The sequence below is a fragment of the Micrasema longulum genome, unplaced genomic scaffold (assembly GCF_059751315.1).
Source record: "Micrasema longulum isolate JH-2025_06_02 unplaced genomic scaffold, ASM5975131v1 h1tg000982l, whole genome shotgun sequence".
Lineage (NCBI taxonomy): Eukaryota > Metazoa > Arthropoda > Insecta > Trichoptera > Brachycentridae > Micrasema > Micrasema longulum.
Window position 1 is genome coordinate 455,117 of NW_028278172.1, and position 27,255 is coordinate 482,371.

The 27,255-nt window shown below is 35.1% G+C and overlaps 1 protein-coding gene across 1 annotated transcript in view; it reads left to right on the forward strand.

Moving 5' to 3' along the window:
* The first annotated feature begins 1,096 nt into the window (after positions 1-1,096).
* Positions 1,097-27,255, forward strand: part of Vmat (Vesicular monoamine transporter) — a 35,644-nt gene continuing 9,485 nt past the window's right edge. The window contains exons 1-3 of the mRNA XM_088232402.1: positions 1,097-1,210; positions 19,811-19,918; positions 26,784-26,948. Of these exons, the coding sequence (XP_088088528.1) occupies positions 19,813-19,918; positions 26,784-26,948 (271 nt within the window). The 5' untranslated portion in view covers positions 1,097-1,210; positions 19,811-19,812. The remainder of the gene's footprint in view (positions 1,211-19,810; positions 19,919-26,783; positions 26,949-27,255) is intronic.

Sequence of the window (27,255 nt, forward strand, 5' to 3'; positions counted from 1 at the left end):
TCAATTTATAGTATGCATTACTTACATTATATCATGTACCTCCTGTGTAGGCACAAATATATGATTTTTTTTTATAGCTTACCTGTAAATAAAATCACCATTCGCCACTGATGGATGGTTAGGATTCTATTTAATTTACGTAATAAAAAAGGTAATATTACCACCGTCTTGCAGCCACAAAACGTATGGACAATTAAAATTCTAAAAAATAAAATCAAGAAAGGGATCCAGCGAGGGTTTGGACATAGCAATATAGGTATAAAGGATAAAGTGAATGGGCGGCGAAAGAATGGCCGAAAAGATTGATTCAGAAAACGGGGAAGACTGAGGAAGACAATGTGGCATCACCAAATCCAATATTTTTTTTAATATGGACATGTCATGGTATAATCGACGTGCATGTATGAGAAGATTCATATAAATAGAGGAAGCGACGTATGTATGCAAAGACAGGGTGATATGGCATTCTATCGTCTCTATCTACCACAGTTTGTAAAGTTTTATCACGCGTTCGCCCGAAATATGGTAATTCGACAGCATGCAGCCTTGTTTTTCCGAACCCATAACTCGTTTCCACACACAAGGGTCGTATCCATCTTTCAAATATAATTTATCTGGGTCCTGCCGGATGCAAATTACAGTTCTGTGTGTGAAAAAGCACCAAAACCCCGGACAAGTGTTTTTGACTCGATGGCTGCCCTCGGGTAAAAATCTCAAATAATCGAGTGGAGATGAGTTTGCTTCGTTGCATAGTGGTTGATGCGCTCACCTATCATTATTCAGATCCCCGGTTTGATCCTGACAGGGTTGAAATAAAATATTGACTTAAAAGGTTGTTTGAACTGCAATATTTCATTGTTCCTGGACTTGCAACTGAAGCGTAATGTTAATCATCCTACGTTCACGTAAACGCTGCATTTGGTTTATCAAGGGCTCAATGCACCACTGAAATTATGATGGTTTAAATATATTTTATAAAACTTTTAATTTTCTCATTTTTTCTAGGCCGAATAATATTACAAATACATTTGCATTCGACGCAATAACTGGTTCTCGAAATTGATCGACGTATTCGATTGTCGCGAACAGGTCGCGCATTACTAGAGCGAGCGTGTGGATCCTCAGTCTAGAAGAGCGCCTCCAAGCGCTCAGAACACCGCGAACCCCGTCCTTCGTGCCGAAGAATACACCTGCCAACATCATTTTCAAGGTAAATCTGTCATTTTATCTAGCCAACGTGTAGGGGACATATTTTTACTACTAATATTCGGCTGAACGAATTTCTCATCATTTTCAGAGGTCGTGTAGAGCGACCGCTTTATGCTCCGTGTAACATTCACATAAAATTAAGTATATTTATGCGTAAAGAAGAATTTGATTATAAATATTAATATATTACAACAAGTAGTAGTGGTTTAAGTAGCCAGTTTACACATCGTCTAACATTCACCATTCTGTCTACGTTTGAACATCTATATTCCTTCAATGCATCCATCTTTTTATCTTTGTGAAGTAACTAAGCTGAAACCTTTATTGATGCGGGTGACATTCTGATATAATTATTTTACTTACATGCTAGGCAACGCTTGAAAATACTTAATATTTATAATCAACTCTTAAGGGGGTTGAATCCAGTTCTTATCTAAAAACAATTGACACACACAAAATATTTTTGATTATAAATTCTGAGATTAATTGCAAAGGAGAGGGAAAAAATTGATAGGGAATACGAAAGTCTAGGCGTTTACAGGGCTTATGGCCCGTCTTTGGCTGGTTTATGTGACCACTTTCACATCCGCCATTCCAGCTATGTTTGTACATCCATCTTTATTTAACGTTTGCACTTGTTTTGCGATGTAAACGAGCAGAAACCTTTATTGATGTGGGTGAAATTTATCTGACCTACTGTTAACTTTAATACCAGTGAGTTTGATCAACGGTATTTTTAATTTGTCCAAATGTTTGCAGACAAAGAATTTTACCCCCTAAGAAGTAAATGAGTAATCTCAAACGTTAAGTATTACTTACAACCTTTATTGATCTGGGTGAAATTTATCTGACTGAATTATTTCATTCTTGTTATTTTTATACCAGTGCGTTTGATCAGCGGTATTTTGAGTTTGTCCAAATGTTTGCAGACAAAGAATTTCACCGTCTAGGGAGTGAATAAGTAATCTTTGACGTTAAGTATTACATACGACAGAGACGCGGAATTTTTTTTATAAAGGAATATGGAAGTCTAGGTGTTTACAGGGCGTATGACCTGCTATTGGCTTGTTTATTAAATACTTTGAACACAGTGTAACATTCACCATTCCACCAATTTTCAAACACCCACATTTCCTCAACTTTTCTACCGGTTGCCTTTTATGAAGTAAAAGAACTGAAACCTTTATTGATGTGGCTTAATTATATCACAGGCAACGCCTGAAAATAATTTTTAGATTATCTATATTTTTTAACTGTGTCCGGGTGGATTAAAAGGAAGCGCCGTATGTCTTTTTTCCATAGAAACGTATTCCCGTATTTTCTCCCCCGATTATGGCACTATAGCAATTATTTTTACACACTACTAGCGGACCCGACAGACGTTGTCCTGTCCGAACGTTGGCAAAAGACTTTTCATTGATAAGTAAGTACCTAGATACTTGTTTGTAATTAAATTCCAAAACTAAAAATAATTAATATTCAAATTTTGAATTCAAGTGGGTTCCTAGGTACTTGTTTATGGTCGAATTCCAAAACATAAAATAAATATTTTTTCAAATTTGGCATTCTTTTTGCAAATGTCAAACCGGTCTTCTCACCAACAGAGGGGTTTACTTATGTAGGAATACGATTTTTTTTTAATGTATTTAATTTAATATGGTTGGTCGGTTGCAAAATAATAATGTGCTGTTCCTCGATCAACACAGCACAAACTAAGGCTCGCATGCGCCAATGTCCCGATTGTGTCGTATTGTAAACTCGAGACAAGATCTGGACTTTTTTGGTTTTTTATAAGTCTTCATAGTTTTAAAAATTCACTATGATAGACCATTTTATTTAGTTGTATTTTATTTTATTATTGACTGTATTTATTATAGGAAATTGTATTTACCATCGTTAGAATGGACTGCACAAGTCCGTCAAATAAATAATTAAATATTGATTTCGTATTACCAAAAATCCAGTATAAAGAAATAAATGGGTAGTAATTATAAGGAATTTAAGGAAAGAATCTGATTGAGATCCTCAAAAAACAAATGCTTTTTGTAAATATTCAAAAACCAACTTTTTTTAACACGCACAGTGCAAAGATCTATGTTTCTCTGAAAACCGCACGTAAATCGGTTAAGCCGTTTAGAAGAAGTTCAGTGATATCACACGTTCAGAGGAATGATATATATATATAAATATAGATATTTACCATTGACGTGTCTTTATCGTTTTGATTTTCTAATCAATTTTTCTCATGGGATATAGTGCCATCCCAAAACCCATGAAAGCGCACAGTATCTGCCATCTTCGACGCACGGTATTTATATACAAAAATGATAAATAATTTTGAAAAATGTAAAATGCACCAATACAGAATATTTTGTACTGATAACTCTTTCTAAAAAAAAATCTGATCAATTTTGGGGTGCGGAAAACGGGACAGCGAAATCTCGATTTTGTTAATATCACTTGGATTTATTTAACACATTATATCTTTATATATATATCCTTTGTACATATATATAGTTGGATAATTTATATAGCGCCATTTTGGTGAAAATCACCTCAAGGGCGCTGTACAATTAATAAATATCCCAGTACGTCTTGGACGGTTGGGATTCTAGTTCCTCGTTTTCAATTAAGGCCAATAAAAAATTATAACAGATAGGAGCTAGATTACAGGACGTCTTGCAGCTACAGAGCGCAGACTGTTAAAAATTTAGTCCCATTTACACATTTTAAAAATTGACAAATAAATTTAGTGTATTAATGATATTTAAAAAAATATATATGAATAATAAAAAGGAGTAAGATTACAACACGTCTTGCAGCTACTAAGCGCATAGACGATTGGAATTCTAGACCCCATTTCCAAAATTTTGGTATTTTAAAGTTGATATATGAAAGCTAGATAACCAATCATCGTGCAGCTACAAAGCGCATGGATGAGTGGAATTCCAGCAAAGTTAAAATGATATCAATAAATTTATAAAAAATAGAGCATAGTAGTAAATTGGTCAAGTGTTCATGCCAAGAAGTAAGCAATAAAAAACTTAATAAATCAAACACTGTTCAACCCAACTCGATAGATGTCCGAAGAGAAGCTTTTGTAGACAGTAGGTAGATACCGTCGCCATGTGGCCCACTGGCCGCTTGATAATTTCTCGAAACGCACGTGTGTAGTTACTGGGGGAGTATGCCTATTGTTCCAACGACTTGGTGTCCATTTTGGTCCGTATTATTTCGTTTTATGAGACGCAAAATTCCTGTTCAATTCACGTGTGATGTCACCAAACTCCTCCTAAACGGCTTAACCAATTTACGTGCGGTTTTCAGAGAAATGTAGATCTTTACGCTGCGCGTGTTCGTAGGTATTAAAATCTTCAGTCTAATATGTAAAAAATAAGTTAGGAGCATAAATGTTTTATTCATCGATCTACCAGGGTTGCATTTGAGGACAATGCATTTACAAAAAAATGGCAAGATGTTGTTATTTTGTGCATAAAAAAGTTTGTTTTTGAATGTTTACAAATAGCATGTATTTTTTGTGAATCTCAATCAGATTCTTTCCTTAAATTCCTTATAATTTCTACCCATTTATGAATTTTTACTAGATTTTGGGTAATACTAAAATAATATTAAATTAAATACATTTTGTAAAATCATATTCCTAAATAAGCACACCCCTCGTTGGTGAGTAGACCGGAGTTTGACGTTTGCAAAAAGAATGCCATATTTAAAAAAAATATTTATTTAACGTTTTGGAATTCAACCATAAACAAGTACCAAGGTACCTACTTAAATTCAATAAAACATTAACGATTTTGAGTTTTGGAATTTAATCACAAACAAGTACCTACTTATCGATGAAAAGTTTTTTTCCAAGCTAATAGCAGGCAAGCCAACGTTCGGGAAGGTCAACGTCTGTTGGGTCTGCTAGTACTTTATAAAATGAAGTTTTTTTTTTTTTAAACATCAAATTGAAAGGGGTCTAAAAAGTTACATTTTGGATCACATTGAACGTATAAATTATTAAAAAAACATTCCACACTACTTTGGCCCTCAATCGAAGGTTAAAGTTTATTAATCTGAATATTTTTTAAATTATCTATATACCCAAATATTGATAAAATTATTTTTTGTTATTAAAGATATAACTAAATCACATTTCAAATTCGAACACGTTTCAAAACTACCGAAACGAAAAAAGTTTACACTCCGCGGAACTGATTCCGTTGAGCGCCTGGCTAATATTGACGAAAACAATGGCTTATTAAAATAATGCTACACATTTATTACAAAACAATGTGCGACTCACGCCCTTAGACGCTTATTTAATAAAGTTTAATGCACATTAACAAATTTAATTGGACCGATTTTCTTACTTAAATACAAAATGACATTCAATTTAGCGCAAAATGTCGACTTTTTCGAAAATTTCAGGCTTTGGCCAAAAGTTGCATCAAATATTTTTTGCATTCCGAGTAATCCAAAAGGCAACTTTTTAGACACCTTTCATTTCAAAATTCGGAAAAAAGTTATATATAAGTCAACAATATTTTGAGTTTGTCCAAATTTTTGTAGACAAGGACTGGATTAAACTCCCTGGGGAGCTGTTTATATTAACATATTACAACAGAGATGAAGAACATTTAAGGGAAGGTAATATAGAAGACTGGGCATCTACGATCAGGTTAACGAAGTTAGTCGTAAACTTTATAGCAGTTTGCACTCACTTAAAAGATTACAGAATTTCTTGCCAATTAATGTTAAGCAAACATTAGTCCAGAGCTTTCTTCTTCCACTCCTTGACTACGCGGATGTATGTTATCCAGATGCTAACTCTGAATTGCTTGATAAGTTAGAACGATTGCAGAATATTTGTATTCGTTATATCTTTAATCTTCGCAAATTTGACCACATAACCGAGTATCGCACGCAACTACACTGGCTCAGCATCAGGCATAGAAGAAACATTCACATTCTATCACTTCTTCACAATATTTTAAATAATCCCACTTCGCCTGTTTATCTGAGAGAGCTCATCCAACCTCTTCCACAACACGGACTATCTCTTCGTTCTAGTAACGAGAGAACCCTTTTAATACCCTGTCATCGCTCTAATTTTTTTGCCTCCTCTTTCACAGTAGTAGCCGCTCGATTGTGGAATAATCTACCCACTAATGTTAGAGACGCCCCTTCTTTATTTACATTTAAGTCAAGATTGAAATGTCACTATCTAAATATTTAAATTGTTCCTTTATCCTTCTTCTTTCCTTCCCATCCCCTCTCCTCTCTTCATAGTAAAGTGTTATTTTTTTTATACATATATTTATTTTTGTTAATCTTTGCTTTTAATATTTGTATAAAATTGTAAGATTCAATATGTCCATGTATTTATAATTTTCTCAAACTGAACGATTTGGGTAGGTAGGAAGAAATTGCCTTAAGGCAATATGCCCGCCCTTATATGTATATTTATTGTATATGTATATAAAGTGTCAAATAAAAATAAATACAGGGCTTATGACCTGTCAATGGCTGGTTTAAGTGGCCACTTTACACACTGTGTAACATTTACCATTCTGCCTATATTTAAACATCTATATTCCTTCCATTCTTTCATCTGTTGATGTTTGTGAAGTTAAAGAGCTGAAACCTATATTAAGGAAGAGAAAGGAGATGTTTCTTCAGACGTGATTTTAACAGAGATAATGTAGTAACATCTTTGATGGTGGATGGGAGATGATTCCACAGTGGAGCCGCATGGACACAATATGAGTTAGAGAAGAAAGAGGAATTGTGGATGGGTATTAAGAGAGTGCCTTGAGAATTAGAACGAAGAGGTAAACCATGAACTGATAAGCGTTGAAATTTTTCACGCAGGTATATGGGAGCGTTAGGACTATGAAGTGCATTGAACAGAACTGAGAGGGAGTGATAGTCTCTCCGCTGTCTAATTTTGAGCCATTTCAGTTGCCTACGATAATCAGAAATGTGGTCATATTTCCTAAGACCAAAAATGTACCTTATGCATGTATTCTGAAGTCGTTCAAGTTTATCGAGTTGCTCACAGCTTAAATCTGTCATGGAAACATCAGCGTAATCTAGAATGGGTAGTAGTAATGCTTGTACAAGGGTTATTATTAATTATTCCACTTTCGAGCAGCTACTACCGTGAAAGAGAAGGCAAGAAAATTAGAGCGGTGAAGGTGTATTAAAAGGGTTTTCTCGTTACTAGAATGAAGCGATAGTCCGTGTTGTGATAGAGGTTGGATGAGCTCTCTCAGATAAACAGGCGAAGTGGGATTATTCAAAATATTGTGAAGAAGTGATAGAATGTGCATGTTTCTTCTATGCCTGATACTGAGCCAGTGTAGTTGCGTGCGGTATTCGGTTATTGGTCAAATTTGCGAAGATTCTGCAATCGTTCCAATTTATCAAGCAGTTCAGAATCAGCATCTGTCTAACGTACATATATCTGCATAATCAAGATTCGATTCCCCTCTCAGAAAAGTTTTTCCTCTCGGTTGTAATAAATTTCAATCTTAATAACCCTTTGGTAGGGAAATCCAACCTTGTCTTCAAGGATTTAGACATACTAAAAATAATATTGTTTTCAAATAAGCCTGTATAAGATCGTTAAAGAATAAATGATCTTTCATCTTCAGGGAATAAAGTCAATCGTGGCTTTAAAAATAAATCCTCTTTCTGCGGGGTCTTTTTGTCCGATTATATTTGGAACCAGGTACGGGGAGTCGTAGAATTACGACCCATTCGACTTACGACACATTCGACTTACGAACCATTCGACTTATGAACCATTCGACTTCGATAAACAGGTATTTGAGTACAGTTTTTCTTTAACTCTCTCGCAGATGCCGTGCGAAAAATACAACTGCACGTCGGACTGATTATGCCTAGCTGAAATCGACAAATAGAGGTCTCGTATTTCCGTTTTCCGCGCCCTGAAAATGTTCCGATTGATTTTTTGTTAAAAAGGAGATCGGATATTTACTCAGTGAAAACCAAATGCCGCCTGTATAACGCCTGCAAAACACTTATTCTCCTTTCTCTTGACGCTCGAATTAGTAGAACGATAAGTTCATGCTTCTACCAGCTGAGACAAATTAAATGCATACGCCAAAATTTGCCGGTTGATGCCGCCCGTCAATTATTAAATGCCTTTGTAGTGTCTAGAGTCGATTATTGTAATGGTATCTACGCAGGGCCTCAATTATAATAAAGACGTCATACCTTCACCTTGACGGTATAGTTGAAGATAAATTCCCTCTAGCGATTATAAAGATATACTACCGACCCCCCCTCTTCAAGTTTTGGGTAGGTAGATCGATATGAATCAAGGGGAAGCGAACGTCACGGTACACATATCTACGCTCTAAAATGACACAGCTTCAGTATGACGTCATAGTTGAAGATAAAAGTCTCCCGACCGACTACAAAGGTATAGTATCGATACCCCCACCATCAAGTTTTGATGTAAGTACATTATTTTATACCGACGAGTCTAGAACCCCTCGATACGTTTATCTACGCATTAAAAGTGACAAAAATTTTGTTCCACCGAGCAATTTTTCCTTTAATTATGATTTATTAAAAATTTTAATCGTTTTGAGGTTGGTACTTTGTTTTCTAAAAAGCCTATTTAAAATATGAGAGAGTAATAAGTAAGTTTTGAAGTCGAATTGAATTACGACATAACTGTCACTTAAATAAAACGAACGCCTAGATGTGGAAATAATGTCGCTAGGTTCACTCCTATTAACAAATAAAAGTATCTAGGCGTCAGACACAGATTATATGCGTCAGAAAGTTACCACTCTAAAAAAATAATTTATTTCTTATATTTTTTTCATCTGTTATACTATCTTTCCGAGTGTATGTATCGAGACGTTATGGGATCCGGCTTTGTAGTCGATCGGTACAGATCGGTAGATACATACAGACGATCGCTAAGCGTACCGTCTAGGTGATTTCCAAAAGTCATGCAAAATTCATGTTCAAGCGAGCATTTTTTGCTTGCATTAGGATTTATTGGAGTTTATAATCACCTATTTAAAATTAAAATAAGAACTATTTTATATGTTAATGACGTAAAGAACGCGGAATAATTGTTTGCGGTCATTCATTGGCTTGTTTCGATCATGATGTCGATATGGCAAGCTGGTAGAACATACCGAGGTAAGATACAGATAGTACAGAAGTAACGTCTCGATATATTATACAGGTGAAGATAGCGTTCATAATCGAAGCACAGGTCTACCAATTAACAAAATGGCTCGCCTACAGTCTGTATTGAATGTCGCAGCGAGACTTATTTTCTAAGTTCAGTCATATCACTCCACTACTTCAGGAATTACACTGGCTACGTTTTCCACACAGGGTGGAATACAAACTACAGAGCCGACAGCGGCTCACGTATAAGTCACTGTGCAACTCTGCTCTGGAATATCCGAGGCAACTGTGCGTTCCAGTATCTCAATCACAAATAACTATCGACGGGCCAATAAGCGACGTGATAACAATATCTCGCCATGGTTGTTTATCGTATTCGCAATCACAATGCAACATCCGCGAACACCTAATAATAAATGTAAAAATATCTACGTTTCGCGACGAATAATCCTGCTGCGCAATCACATATATGAATTTCACCGGTGTAAATATGTCAAATATTCCAAAACTGCTATTTTTATTTATTTATTTATTATTTATCACGCTATTCATTGCATTTAGCCGACGGTTAGCGAGCCAAATGTCAAGACAAGCAGCCGCCATAGTAATTGTCATTAAATTTTCACTTTTGTGTATTAGATACTCCTTACTATTTTACAAATGAAATATATTGTATTATTTTTTATAGCAAACGCCAATTTTTCGCCAGTGAACTGTATTTATTTACGAGGAAAACAAAAAACAAACCGACACGAACGTTGACTTAGAGATTACAGACGCGTTGACTTATGACTGCGATAACTTAAGCATGTTCATTGTGATCGATCAAATGCTTAGCATCTTTTTAAGCACGTCGATAGTTTTTTTGTGTTTGAGCTACATATGAACTAGCTGACAGGTGTCGCACGCTTAGATCAGCCACGTCTACGGCGAGAGAAAAAGTTATTATACCTCTACGCAAACAGCGCACTAAATTCGGCGAACGCGCATTTGCGGTCGCGGGCCCTACGGCATGGAATGCTCTCCCAGCAGAGGTCCGAGGCTGTGAAAGTGAAGTGATGTTTTGGAAAAAACTTAAAACCCACTTGTTCTTTAAATAATTTGAAAAAATTAAATAACAAAATATGTTGTTTTAATGAAATTAAAAATTTAAAAGATTCAATTGAATTTATTTATTTATAGAATCACTATGCAAAGAGCCTTTGGGGTATTGTATTACGAAAATGGCGCTTTATAAGTTATCCATAATAAAAATTACAACGTAAATATTTATTGTTCAAAGTATTTTAGGGCTGAACCGCGAGGGAAAATTCCTCATGGTAACTTTGTAAAAATTCTTATAAAAAATTCAGAAACTCTTTTTTTAAAAATATGATATGAAAATGGAGTAAAATTGTAATTTCAGCACCCCTTCCACAGACCCCTACGAAAATGAGATAAAAACGCATTTGACCAACGAAGCGGTACGCACCCTACCCATAAGGGAGAGTTGGGTTTGTAGCAGGGATGCTTTTCAGTAAAATAAAGGATTTACTCGATTTTCAAATAACAGAAAATAAATTCTGGTCCGACCGAAACTAGATTTTCAGCCGAAACCTTTTCAAACAGAGTTTCGGCTTCTTTTCTTGTTTCGGCCAAACCCCACCATCAAGTTTTGATGCAAGTACATCGGTTTATACCGACGGGTCTAGAACCCCTCGGTTCGTTTATCTATTTATTTATTTAACTTTTTGTACATAATCAAACTTCTCGGTTTTATCAATAGAGTGACGGCGGACTTCAAAAATATTAATACCATAAAAACTCTTTATTGCTCACTAGTTCCGCCCCATCTAGAATACGCTTCTCCTATTTGGTCTCCATTCTACAGGACTCACGTTGACCATGTCGAGTCTGTCCAACACCGTTTTCTAAGAAAAGTGGCATGGTCGCTCGGATTACAAAGGGGTAATTATTCCTATTTTGAAATAGAGCAATCTCTCAATCTGTCTTCATCGGAGAGACGCAGAAATGAGATGGACCTTATATGCATTTTCAAAATACTTAAGTGATGTCCCATCTCTGTTGCGATCAATTTCTTTTCATGTTCCCAACCGTGTCACCAGAAGTCAAAATCTGCTATTTATAAAATCTTCTAAGAGCAACTTTGGTTTTTATGCCCCAATGTCCAGAATGTGTAGATTAGTCAATTCATCACACGACTTGGAATTCTTTGGGATAGATCTTCCGGCTTTTCGTAGATCTCTTCGCGACTAAACAGTGTGGGATGAAGTTGGATTGGCATGGTTTAGCTCGAAGTCTTAGGTCTTTCGTTTTTTTTTTAAATATATTGTATACAATTATTGTTTTGCCCTTGTTTGTCTTTGCTAAATAGTTTTATGTTCTTTTTGTTCAGTTTCTTGCATTTCTTCATGTGACTGTTGTAATTGGCTTAGGCCGTATATATAATAAATAAATAAATAATTCTACAAATAATTGTACATTGGCGGGCTTATTGCCAAATGACAATTTCTTCCAACCAACCAATAAAATAAAAGTTTCATTTTTATAATTCAAGTTACAGAACATATTCAATAGAAAATAAAGATTAAAAAGCTAAAGATACGATTAACAAATTACAACAGGGATGGAGAATACCTTAAATAAGGGAATATGGAAGTCTAGGCATTTACAGGGCTTAAGACCTGTCATTGGCTGGTTTAAGTGGCCACTTTACACACTGTGTAACATTCACCATTTTGCCTGTGTTTTGAAAATACATATTTCTGAAATTCCTCCATCTGTTGATTTTAGTGAAGTTAAAGTTGTTGGTTATTGGTTGGTTGGAAAAAAATGCCATTTGGCAATAAGCCCGCCAATGTACAAATAACGTTATGTACAAAAAGTTAAATAAAATAAAATAAATGAAGAGTTGAAACCTTATTGTTGCGAAGAAATTCGTCTGACTGAATTATTTCACATACTATATTGTTGTAATTTGTTAATCTTAATGACTCCTAAGGGGGTGAAATCCAGTCTTTCGTCTACAAACATTTGGACAAACTCAAATATTGTACTAAAGATACAAGTATATAAAAATAGGACTAAACGTATTTGTTTATAAATTACCTTAAATCAAAACTATTACTCAATGGGAAAAGGGAAAAAATAGGAGAAAGGAAAGGAGGAGGGATTAAGGAAGAGTGAGGACATGTTTCTTCAGGCGTGATTTAAACAGAGATAATGTAGTAACATCTCTGATGGTGGATGGGAGATGATTCCACAGTGGAGCCGCATGGACACTATACGAGTTAGAGAAGAAAGAGGAATTGTGGATGGGTATTAAGAGAGTGCCTTCAGAAATAGAATGAAGAGATAAACCATGAACCGATAAGCGTTAACGCAGGTATATAGGAGCGTTAGGACTATGAAGTACATTGAGCAGAAGTGAGAGGGAGTGATAGTCTCTCCGCTGTCTAATTTTGAACCATTTCAGTTGTATCAAAGTGTCAAAAATTTTGTTTCACCCAGCAATTTTTCCTTTAATTATGATTTATTTAATATTTTCAATTGTTTTGGGGTTGTTGCTTTTTTCTTAAAAGCCTTTTAACAATATGAGAGAGAAATAAGTAAATTTTGAAGTCGAATAAAATTCCGACACACCTGACAGTTTAATTAAACGAACGCCTAGATGCAAAAAATAATGTCGCTAGGTTCTGTCGTATTAACATATAAGAGTATCTAGGCGTTAGAAAGTTACCACTGTGAAAAAAATAATTATTTATTTTATTTTTCCATCTTTCTGAGAGAACGTATCGAGAGCCGGCTTTGTTATCGCTCAGTACTACATCAGTAGATAAATGCAGACGATCGTTAAGCATATCGTTTTAGCAATTGTTAAAAGTCATATAAAAATCATATTTAAGCGATCTTTTTTTGCTTGAATCGGGATTAATTGGAGTGTATAATCGCCTTGAAGTGAGCACTTTCTATCACAGAAGCCCATTTAAAATATGAATGAGCTATTAAATAAACTATTTTTTATGTTAGTGACGTAAGGAACGCGGAATAATTTTTGCGGTCGTTCAGTGGTTTGTTTCGATCATGATGTCGATATGACAAGCAGGTAGAACGCACCGGGGTAAGATACAGACAGTACAGAAGTTAAGTATACCGTCTCGATATATACAGATGAAGATAGCGTTCATAATTGAGTCTGGCGTCGAAGCAGTCAGTGATAAAAAATGTGTCTTTGATATGCTTCTGATAGAGAAACCATAAACATTAATATCAAATCACATTTTTGATTGAATTTCGCCCGCACAATGAAAATATATTTGAGAGATATAAACAAGGCTCTTTACAAAAGGAATCAATCGTTTATTTTTAATAACACTCTCACGAAGAAAACACTTCTGTTTGTGAAATTAAAGCGGAAACAACCGATTTCCTTCGAGTACCAAATAGAAAAATTGATGTAGTTAAGTCCATCAGAGATTAAGGAGTCGTTTTGGACTATAAACTGACATACAACGAGCATATAGATAATAAAGTAAATAAATCACTGAAATCACTCGGCTTTATTAACATAATATCCTCTGATTTTACTAATGTTCGTACAATCAAAAATCTTAATTGTTTGACTGTTCGCCCTCTTCTAGAATAGTGGTCTGGTGTCCATTTTATGTCAATCGCATAAATCACATTGAATCAGTCCAACATCGCTCGCTTCGAAAAGTAGCGTGGATGCTCGGACTAGAGAGAGGTAATTATTCTTATGCTGATATACGAGGGCGGATTACTTGTAAATAAATTTTGGTTCTTAAATATATAATTTAAACATTGAAAACAATATATTTGTCTTAGGTCTAAAAGTTTAGCTTCTTGGAACAATTGGAAAGAGGGAAAAGTGCGATTTTTGTTAAGAATTATTTTTAATATAAATTTTTGAACAGTTTCTAATGGTTTAATATGGTTGTTGTAAGCTCCCCCCCATCCAATTATTCCATAGGAAAGCGATGACTGTACAAGTGCATAATAAACCATTTTAATAGTATTTAGCTGGGCGTAAATACTTAGTCGTTTGAATACATAGGTTAAATATCTTAGTTTATCAACAATTACTTCAAGGTGATTAGTCCATTTAAGTTATCAGTCAATGATTACTCCCAGGTATTTTGTGCACCTTTCAGACTTTATATTTTTGCAGTTATTACATACGAGGGCGGATTGATAATGAAGCTACCTAGCGCTGAATGGCAGCACAAACACAAAAAAAAAAATTCCAAATTGCGATCTGTCAAATGGCAGCTGTTGAAATGTCACCCAAATTCATCGATTAGTTTATTTGTTGTAAACAAGTAAACAACCTTTGTGTTTCTTAAAAATGGAAAACAGCGAATTTCGTGCAGTGATTAAACACTATTATTTGAAAGGGAAAACGGCAAAAAGACAAAAAAAAGCTCGATAAACATTACGGTGAGTCTGCTCCGTCAGATTACATGCTCAAATATTGGATTGCTGAATTTAAACGCGGCCGAACGAGCACTGCAACAATACCATCAACAGGAAGGCCAAAAGAGGTGGTTACTGAAGAAAATATCAAGAAAATCCTCGATATAGTTATGAATGATCGCCGAGTGAAGTTGCGTGAGATTGTTGAAATGGTAAACATCTCATATGAACGTGTGTTCAACATTTTGCATGAACATTTGCATATGAAAAAGCTATCGGCGAGATGGGTGCCGCGTTTGCTCAGTGTTGAACAAAAACGAGTTCGAGAGACCACTTCGCAGCGGTGTTTGGACATGGTAAAGCGTAATCCTGTTGATTTTTGGCGTCGATTAATAACTGTCGATGAAACGTGGGTGCACCACTATACACCTGAAACCAAAAATCAATCGAAACAATGGGTGGAAGCTGGTGGAAAGGCAGTGAAATCGGCCGGCAAGGCTATGGCCACTGTATTTTGGGATGCACTCGGAATATTGCTCATCGATTATCTTGAAAAAGGATCCACAATCACAGGAAAGTATTATCTGCGCTAACAATATTAGTTGTGCAGATGATATGGTATTATTGACTCCATCTATTAATAGTATGAGATTGTTGCTCAATATTTGCGAAAAATATGCAATTGACCACAATATGATATACAATGCAAAAAAATCTGCCGTACTTATATTTAAACACAAGACGTCACTTTCTGAGTTCGTGCACCCATCACCACATGTACTCCTAGACAACAACAGTTTAACGGTAACTGCGAAAGTCAAATATCTAGGGCACATACTGACTGATAATTGTAAAGACGATCAGGACATAGAGAGACAGAGAAGAGCCATCAATGTCAGGGCCTCTATGCTAGCGAGACGCTTCTTTCAATGCAGTAACGAAGTGAAGAAAATCATATTTACTTCGTATTTGACGTCCATGTATACAGCGGAACTTTGGAACAACTATACGCAAGGAGCGTGGAATAAATTAAGGATCACGTATAACAACTCATACCGACAATTATTCAGATGCCTTGGTACTGCAGTGCCTCTGAAATGTTTACAGCTGGACGATGAACACCTTCGCTGCCCTGCTTCGCCAAAGAGCCTGGAGCCTATGGGAACGCCTAAAAAAGTCTAATAACGAAATTCTCCAAGCCACTGCAGAGTGGATCCAATCACCGTTGTTCAAGCGATGGCGCGATATGCTAAGACCACCATAAGTGCTGCAATACAAAATTTTATTTTATGTTTATATTTATGTTTATTGTTATATTTATGTTTATTGTTATTAATTAATTAATTAATTAATTATGGATAACTTATATAGCGCCATTTTCGTAATAAAATACCTCAAGGGCGCTTTACATGGTGATTCTATTGTTAAGTTAATTTAATTCAAGCTTTTAAATTTGTAATTTAATTAAAATAATTTATTTTGTTGTCACGTGCTACGGATTTATTCAAATGATTTAGAGAACAAGTGGGTTTTAAGTTTTTTCCGAAACATCACTTCACTTCCACAGCCTCGCACCTCTGCTGGGAGAGCATTCCATGCCATAGGGCCTGCGACCGCAAATGCGCGTTCACCAAATTTAGTGCGCTGTTTGCGTAGAGGTATAATAACTTTTCCTCTCGCCGCGCCGTAGACGTAGCTGATCTAAGCGTGAGACGCCTGTCAGCTAGTTCATCTGGAATGCATAGTTCCCTTAGATATTCCGGAGCCGAGTTGTGCAGTGACTTATACATAAGCCAACAGAGTTTATATTCGACCCTCTGTGGAAAACGTAGCCAGTGTAATTCCCGAAGTAGTGGAGTGATATGACTGAACTGAGAGATTCCGAAAATTATATTTTTGTTTATATTTATATTTATGTTCATGTTTATATTTTTATATGGTAGAATTGGCTCTGCACTTTATAGCCATTTTACTGGAATAAAAATTTTAATAAATAAAATTATTGGATCAATTGGTTGAATGATGCAATCAAGGAAAAACGACCACATTTAAAGAAGAAAAAAACTTTTGGGCGAAATATCCATCCAGGGTAAAACTGGACGGTTTTGCGGTAATATGAATTAAAAACAAATTTTAAAAAACATACTTGAAATATCGTTAGTAAAATATGCGTTTCGGGCCGTCGTGCTCTGGACCAACTTAAATGAACTTTGAACTCACTACGAGACACAGTTTCCGATCCTTTGAGCTCAACATAACTTCAAACCGCCATACAAAATAACCACTCAAATGTTTTCCTTTGAATGAATACGCTAATGCTAAATGATAGTTTCTCAATTGCGTTTTTAATTAAACGATATTAATTGATAAGATTAGGAAAGAGTCTCTGAATGGGTTTGGTCACGTAGAACGAATGGCAGACGAAAGAATGGTAAGACAGGTGTGTATTTATTACAATATTTGAGTTTGTCCAAATCTTTGCAGACAAAAGACTGGATTTCACCCTCCCGGGAGTCATTAAGATTAAAAAATCGCAACAGGGATAGAGAATACCTTAGAAAAGGGAATATGGAAGTCTAGGCATCTACAGGGCTTATTTATTTATTTATTTATATATCAACGGTTCAAAGAACCTTTTACAATAAAAAGTTTTACAGAAATAATCACAGCAGTGATTATGTAATATACAATATGAAATATAACTATATAATTCTACTAAATAATTCAAACTAAACAAATTAGTTTTTTTTTTTTTTAAACTGCAAAAAAGTAAAAAAGAAACATACATTATGACCTGTCATTGGCTGGTTTAAGTGGCCACTTTACACACTGTGTAACATTCACCATTTTGCCTAAGTTTGAACATCCTTATTTCTTCATTTCTTCCATTTGTTGATTTTAGTGAAGTTAAATAGCTGAAACCTTTATTGTTGTGAAGAGATTCATCTGACTGAATCATTTCACATACCAGGCAACGCCTGAAAACAATTTTATTCTCCATCCCTGTTGTAATTTGTTAATCTTAATGACTCCCGGGGGGGTGAAATCCAGTCTTTTGTCTGCAAACATTTGGACAAACTCAAATATTGTAATAAAAACCAACTGGTCCAAGAAGAAGTTTAAAAATTGGAAAATTGTTTTCAGGCGCTGCCTAGTATGGGAAATAATTCAGTCAGATGAATCTCTTCACAACAATAAAGGTTTCAGCTCTTAAACTTCACTAAAATCAACAAATGGAAGAAATGAAATGATGTTCAAACATGGGCGAAATGGTGAATGTTACACAGTGTGTAAAGTGGCCACTTAAACCAGTCAATGACAGGTCATAAGCCCTGTAGATGCCTAGACTTCAATATTGCCTTCTTTAAAATGTTCTTCATCTCTGTTTTAATATGTTAAATATAAATATATTAAATACAATAAAATTATTTTGTCCAAAAAAAAAAAAAAAAATAGTCATTATAAAAACAATTTTAATAAAATTAAAAAGTAAGTATACACGGAAATATGGTCATAAGCCCCGTAGAGGCCTAGACTTCTATATTATTACCTTATTTAAAACGTTCTTCATCTCTGTTGTAATATGTTAATGTTAACAGCTCCCCAAGGAACTAAATCCAGTCCTCGTATACAAAAATTTGGACAAACTCAAAATATTATTGAGTATTAATATTTTATAATACATAATTCACATCATCTATGATTTTATTATTTTTTAATGGTTTTTCTTCCGCACATTCTATTTGGCCATAAAATGCGGTTTAGTTTACGCCTTTCCAAGTTTTACGCCTTCAATAATGAAGTTTTATGACCATAAATGTCATATATCAAATTACGGCAGTATTGTGACTTATGACACAATAAAGGTATTTTGCGAACCAGGGTATTCTCTAAAATAATATTTATATATATAATTCCTCTGTACGTGTGATGTCACCAAACTCCTCCTAAACGGCTTAACCGATTTACGTGCGGTGTTGAGAGAAATGTAGATCTTTGCGCTGTGCGTGTTCGCAGACATTAAAATCTCCAATCTAATGAGTAAAAAAAAGTTGGGAGCAGAAATGTTTATATCAACATTTTACAACAGAGATGAAGAACATTTAAGAGAAGGTAATGTAGAAGTCTAGGCATCTACTGGGCTTATGACCTGTCAATGGCTGGTTTAAGTGGCCACTTTACACACACTCAGAATTTTGTACAACTCGTTGGTTCGCTCGAGGCTTGAGAGTGCATCGGTGATATGGAGTCCGCACGAAGCGAGATACTCCCTCATGTTGGAGAGGGTATCTCTACATGAAGGAGTATGGTAGTTATCCGTGGCTCTATCCCACTGGGTCCCTCTCGGGTATGCTTGGGACCGATCGTTTGCAACTTAGAAGGGATGGGTCTACACTGACCCATTTTTTCAGACTGTTTAGGGGTTTCATCGGTAACTCGGCCATTTTAGGGAGTATCAATTTTAATGTTCCTGATGGCTATCTCCGACAGCGTCAGCACAGACTGTTTTACCTCCCGGTTTCCAGAACCAACCTGCCTCTGGAAGAGCAGTCAAGCAGCTGAACATTATCACTTTGGAGATCGACACCTTTCAAATTAGTGAAACTATGTTTAAGAGGCAAATACTCTTGCTATTAGAGAGTATTATACCTTAATAATGCCGAACCATTGCTCGAGGGTTCTTGGTTTGATATAAAGTTCCAATTTAACGTCTTAAATCCTTTGTTATTTGCTATGTTACTTTGTGAATAAATAATTTGTATTTGAATGACGACCACGTGTGAATCCAGTCCAATCTCGTCATAACACTGTAAAGGTCACCACCATCAAGCCGTAAAGTTGGCAGGGCTGAACGCCGTCGGGTTACGCGTTGCGAGCCAGAGCGGTGTTCGGCCCAGCCAACTTAACGGCTTGGTGGTTATGACCTCCACAATGCCATTGTTCTTAACAGAAGTTGACGTCACTGTTTGTACCCTTGCAGGCATGGCAGTTGGCGAGCGGCTGCAGAGATGGCGCGAGAGCCGCAAGCTGGTCCTGGCCATAGTGGCCATCGCGCTCCTGTTGGACAATATGCTGCTTACCACTGTCGGTGAGTGATTTTCATCGAATATCTTCATTCCGGATATGAACAATAGGGAAAATATTCTGAATTAATGAAAAAAAAAACGATTAAAAAATATTCGATTATAATAACACGTTAAAAATATTAGATTATTATAAAACAAAAAAATATATTCGTTAATAAACAAACAAATAAACCATCACGCCGTTTTCCCGTAGGAATAGGCAGAGCGGATAGAACGCCATAACAGCTTACCCACCACATACCGCACGCCGCATCTGAGGACATAAGTCTCCTTGGCGGTGCCCACATACACGGAAAATTTGCTCGTTGTCAAACGAGAAAAGCTGCCCGAAGGAGCTCTCTGAAATCTGGTAGCCTTAGCATCTTTGTGCTGAAAGAAAGTAATCCAGAAGTACATGATATGTACTTCATTGGATTGAGAAGAGAGGGAAGTGAATTCTTCACTGACTGGGATTAAATTGATTGGACATGATCAATTCGCCGAAATGATTACAAAACTTTTTAAAAGCCTTGAAATTGTTTTTAGAAGCCACCAGAACGCCATAACACTCTATCTTGGCATACAGACCTCGCTTTTTCTACATTCATACATCTTCTCGTGCACGCACGCCGATTATTCCTACTTTTGACATGGCCATCTTCGAGTATATGATGGACTCGATCGTGCCATGTCTTTCTCGATCTTCCTCGTTTTCTGCATCCATCAACATTTGCATCGTAGATCCTTTTAGCCGTTTTTTCGCTGTCCATTCGCTCTGCATGTCCTAACCGACGCAGCGCCCCTTTCTTTATTCTGTCGATAATTCATGTCTCAGCTTTACACACTTCACGGTTCTCGACATTTGTGCACCTATCATACATCGTTTTACCACACATTTGCCTGAGGGATCGCATTTCGACAGCATTCAACCTACTTTCATGATCATTTTATTTCCAATTCCATACTTCGCTTTAATTCTTTAATAATAACAGGTTAAAAATATTTTACAATGCTAACGAGTTAAAAATGTTCGATTATTATAAAACATAAAAAATATTCTAAAATAATAACAGATTAAAAATATCAACTGTGTTTACAAGTTAAAATATTCGATTGTAATAACAGGTTAAAAATATTTAATTGAAATGAAACAAAAAATATCGAAAATAAAAACAAGTTAAAAATATTTTACTATGCTTACAAGTTACAATATTCGATAATAGTAAAACATAAAAAATATTCGAAAAAAATAACAGGTTAAAAATAGTTTACTATGCTAAGAAGTTAAAAATATTCGATTGTAAAAACGGGTTAAATATATTCGATTAAAATAAGACAAAATAAAATCGAAAATAATAGCAGGTTAAAAATATTTTACAATGCTTACAAGTAAAAATATTTGATTGTAAATAACAGGTTAAAAATTTCGATTAAAATTAATAAAAAACAATAATCAAAAATAATAACAGGTTAAAAATATTTTATTGTGATAACAAGTTAAAAAATATTCGATTATGATGATGGATCAAAAAATCAGCATCATTCTTTTTTCCGAACCCAATTGTGCATAGGGTACTGCATCGGTAAAGCGAGTGCAGCGTATTTAAGGTTTTAAATTATGTTTTTCCAGTAAGCTTTTAGAATTTAGATCAGAATTTAGAAAAAAAACTTCATTTTACAGATTCACTTCGATCTATAAATATATAACATAGCAAATGAAATAAAATATTAAAGATATTAAATTGGGACAAAATATCATACTTCTGTACTATCTGTATCTGCCTCGGTATGTACTACCGACTTGTCATTTCGACGTCATATGATCGAATCACACCAATAAATAACGTCGGAAATTTAGTCCACGGTCACTTCAAAGCGATTATAAATTCCAATAAATCCCAATTCAAGCAAAAGATGCTCGCTTGAATATGACTTTTAACAATTATTAAGACGGTATGCTTTGCGATCGTCTGTATTTATCTACAGAGCGATTAAAAATCTGGCTCCTTTGACGTCTCGATACGTTCGTGCATAGACGGAATGCTTGATTTCCGTCTGTATTTATCTACCGAGGAATTTTGCAAATTTTGATTTTATTTTTTATTCAAATCTGACTCTTTTGGCACCTCGATACGTACACTCACGAAGATAGTAAGACAGATGGATATAATAAGTAAATTGTTTTTTTATAGTGACAACATTTTTACGCCTAGATGCTCTTATGCGTATGTTAATAGGGCTGAAACTAGCTACATTTTTTCTGCATCCACAACTTTTTATTCGAAGTTTCTAAACGTCAAAAGTTTGGGAAACTGAGACGGCCATTTTGTTTCCATTTCCTTGGGCCTTCAGTCTATGGAGTGTTGGTTCCATTTTCTCTACCTACCACAAGGTAAAATGGCGGTATATTAATTGGACTAATATTCTTTGGTTAAATTGATTTTAACATCAAACGTTCAATTAACATGCAATTAAGAGAGTTTGATCTGTATTAAAACGGTATTTCAACAGAGAAGAAGCATTTTTAATTTATTTATATTGCACATAGCCACGAAAGTGAAAATATATCGTTTGAGGGTGGATGCTAACTGGTTTACTCCAGATATAATGTAATTGATCAAATATAAACAAATTGTGCACAATGAAAAAAATAATATATGCTTCAGATACTATAAAAATAATTAAATTAAATTATCCACAACAATGATAATACTTTTTTTAATCTAAACTACCTAATAATAGTAAAACCTTCATAATAGTTTTCATTTAATTTATATTAATTATGAAAATTAGAAAGTGACAACCCTAACACATTTTTCGTTTGGGCAAAATTGACAACCCAGAGGCTCAACTTATGCGGGTTAATTTGCCCATCGTCATAATCTTGATTGAAACTACTGACAGCACATGAATGTGATGATAAAATGGTCATGAAATGATCTGAAATGATCGTGGAATAATCTGAAAACCTTTGTGTATATCATGCATCAAGAAAAACTTACCTCTGTCTTTGCTATCGAGCAATATTAAAATACACAGTCATAATTGGCCCGCAACAAATTACACGCGCACTATGATAGGTTCTGACAAGCCACTGAGTAAAGTTAGTGACTAAAGCTTCTGAGGGAAGTTAGTGGTATGAATCTACTTTTCTACTTAATGTACCAAATTTACCGAAACCAAATGGAAATATATTTTTTAAAGGTTAAGCATTGTTTAGACTCAGAGGGCAAAATGTCCATTAAGGGCGAAATTGGACGGTTTGGCGGTAACTTACAAATCGTAATTTTTAAATACTTTCTGGAAAAATTTTCATAAGTGCCGTGGCAGGGAGATGGGTCTGTAATAAATAAATAATATTTCTAATTATTCCTTGTACGGTTATGATTTGAGTCAACATCTCAAGCGACGCTCTCCGCAATTTCCACTTTTAAATAATCAAAAAGTCATTAAGATGGGCATTAAAATTAATTAGTTCAGCGAGCGATACGAGCGCCATCCATTTTGGCTTCCGGGAACATCGGGGACAGCTCTAATTACAAATATACAGCGTGTTTAAAACTAGAAAAAAAAACAAAGTGTTTCAAACTAGAAAACAAAAATATACAGCGTGTTTCAAACTTTCCAAAAGTCATTCAAAATTCATGTTCAAGCGATCATTTTTTGCTTGAAGTGGGATTAGTTGAAGTTTATAATCGCTTTGAAATTAGCACTTTTTATTACAGAAGCCTATTTAAACTATAAACAAGAACTATTTTAAATGTTGATGACGTAAGGAACGCGGAGTAATTGTTTGCGGTCATTCCATTGGCTTGTTTCGATCATATGATGTTCTCACTTAGTACAGTTAGTTAAGTATACCGTCTCGATATATACAGGTGAAGATAGCGTTCATGATCAAGGCACTGCTCACAGCAGGCAAGCCAACGTTTGGGCAGGAAAACGTCTGTCAGGTTCGCTAGTAAATATGTATAAATAAATATATATATATATATTCTAGCGCTTCAGTTCACAGGGAACAATACCCACATCAAAATGCCTGTCAGTGACAGCAGCCGTATCAGAAAGGGTTCACATGTAATTTCAATTAAAAATTATATACTTAACCCACGCGGGAAGGAAAAATCATTTTATGAGAGAGTCACGATTAATTTACATATTGCAACAAAGACGGAGAATCCCCATATAGAAGTCTAGGCGTTTACAGGGCTTATAGCCTGTGCCGGGAAGCATCGGATTCATTCATTACCAAGTACGCGGTGCGCCTAAATTCATATTTCTATTTATTTATGTATTTCACAGTTTTAAAATGTACATAGTTTCTTTGTTTCACGTCCCGACTGGCTAGGAAATTCCTGTGTTTAGGAAGGACCTTCTTTTTTACATGTGTTTTTTTTATTTCATTAAATGATGCTTAAAAATTTAGAATTAAAAAATAAAATTAAAAAAATCAAAATAAATATAAATTAGAAAATATGCAGGTAATAATAATGAAAATTGAAGCATAAATATAAATTAGAAAATAAACCATTGATGGTTATGAAATAAGTATTTTTTTTATTTTTTTATTCATAAATTTCATAAAAAGTACAAGTTTTACTTATTACTCTTACAAATTTTCTTCATTTTTAATATTATTTCCATTTGTAAATACTCACTACAAACTACAAACTTTAAAATATATTTTTTTCCATAATATCTTATATAAGTAAAAATAAATTGCAGAGTCATCTGCAGGCGTTTACTAGTACTTAATTTAACTCGGCTAATGAGTCTTAACTACATAAAATAAAGTAATCTGCTAATTAAATACTTAACTTCAATATCAATGCATAGATGGCGCTTCCAACTCGCTTGTGGATGGGTTCTTGATTCGTAGCATATATACAAAAACCAAAAATGTTACCTGGTGTGGATATTCGCTAAAAATAAGCGTAATGGGGAATGTTGTAGTACCTACATAAAAGTGGCCACTTAACCCAGCCAATGACAGGTCATAAGCCCTGTAAACGCTCGAATATCCATAATCCTGAATCTTGAATTTGAAAAAATTCTACCTCATCTCTGTAGGGATATAAATAAAAATATCTTTTTTTCACTTAAATTTTATTTTTTAAACAACTTTCATTTATGTTTTTCTTTTTCCTTCTCTTTTTTATACTTTCATAATTAACCTTACATATAATTGCTTTATAATATGGAAACTTCACTGGTCCCTTAGAATTAAGTCTAATTGTGTAAAATATTAAACTTTGGAACTGTACTGTATGTTTCCTAAATAAAAGAAAATAAATAAAAAAAAATTAAAAATAAATATGTATGTAGAACTGTTGGTTTTCAAATAAAATAAAATTATTTGGCCGGTGAAGGGGTGTTAACAGTTCTGGCTCTCCCGATCGGACTTGTGACTTCCGGTTTCCTAACGCGCTTATGAACTAACATACCCTATCGCCGTCAGAATTGGGAAATTCTGAATCAGGTAGAAGAATGTGTGTACCTGGGAAGCATGTTTACTAGGGACGGAAAGGCCGAGAAAGATATTGAAAGGAGGGTGAGTGCCGGGAACAGGGTGAACGGTGCTCTAAAATCTACTTTGGCAAACACATGTTTATCGCAGGAGGCTAAACTAGCAGTTCACAGCGGAGTTCTAGTGCCAACTCTAATGTATGGGAGCGAAGTATGGAATTGGAAAAATAATGATGAAAGTAGGTTGAATGCTGTCGAAATGCGATCCCTCAGGCGAATGTGTGGTAAAACGATGTATGATAGGTGCACAAATGTCGAGATCCGTGAAGTGTGTAAGGCTGAGACACGCATTATTGACAGAATCAAGAAAGGGGTGCTGCGTCGGTTTGGACATGTGGAGCGAATGGACAGCGAAAGAACGGCCAAAAGGATCTACGATGCAAATGTTGATGGATGCAGCAAACGAGGAAGACCGAGAAAGACATGGCACGATCAAGTCCATCAAATAATTGAAGATGGACATGTCAAAAGTAGGAATAATCGGCGCGCGTGCATTAGAAGATGTATGAATGTAGAGGAAGCGAGGTCTGTATGCCAATATAGAGTGTTATGGCGCTCTATCCTCTCTGCCTACCCCTACGGAGAAACGGCGTGATGGTTTTTTGTTGTTGTAAATGTAAATTCTAAACATTGGTCGTAGGGAGTCAGAAAAGTTGATACATGCCACGGATTGGAGAACCTTACTGGATGTCAAAAATAAAATATTAAAAATAAGGAATAATTAAAAAAAATATATATTTATAGATGACAACCATGAAGTTTCGCATAAATAAATTGTCTATGTTTTTATGAATGTATGTATGTGTATGCGCATGGGTGTATGTACATGTGTGTGTATGTACATGTGTATATATGTGTATGTTTATATATATGTGTGTATATATGTATATGTCTGTATGTGTATGAATCAAAATGTGTATCCGAATAAGTTTATATTTTGTTTGTCTGTGCTCTATATTAATTTGTTAACTATTATAATATATTAAAATGTAATTGCCTAGCTTGGAACGGGGTATGTACCCTTGTTAGCTGGGCAAAGTGAACATGGAATTGTATTTTGATAAAGAGTGTGAATAAATAAATAAATAAACAAAAAAAACGTAAATCTTTTGAAAACAAAGAATTTTTTGAAGATTGAAATTTACTGTTCATTACAGCTAAAAAAATGGTTTTATAATGTGCAGATTTGAAAAAAGCCACAAGCTTTTATAACAGATCCGAATAAGTGTGTAGGGCTTTTAATTTACCTAATTTACCTGTGAGTAGCTATCTAATGAAGAAATACATTTCTATTAGAACTGTTTACTTTATTTCATTAAGCACCGACGCCATTTACAAATAAATGTTTTTTTTCTGTTCTAGTGCCGATAATTCCCGAATTCCTTTACGACATTCGCCATCCGGACGCTCCGCTCAGCGGCCCGGTGTCGCCAGGGCTCCGGGCGGAGCCCACGCCCTGTCCCTGTGCCCCACCGGGGTACAACGCCAGCGCGGCGGGCGTAGGCCCCCCCAGTAATGAAACAGCAGGTAATAAATAATAATAATACATAAATAATAATAATAATAGACATTTTAGCGGTAACTTTATATAGCAAGATAGTGGTACGAATATTAGTTGTTGTTAGTTTTTCATGCGGATCACAGAAGACTTCATTTGTTTGAAGAAAAAATACAGCTGTCAGTTTTATTTGAATATAGAATTTGTGAATTGTTGCAATGCGGTACGTACTGCCAGGCTGCTCAGGTTCCTACTTCTCGAGGAAAAGCCGACAGCCAAAATATATAAATGGCAGTCAACATTCACGCGTAACCAATTTTTGTTATTATTATAACG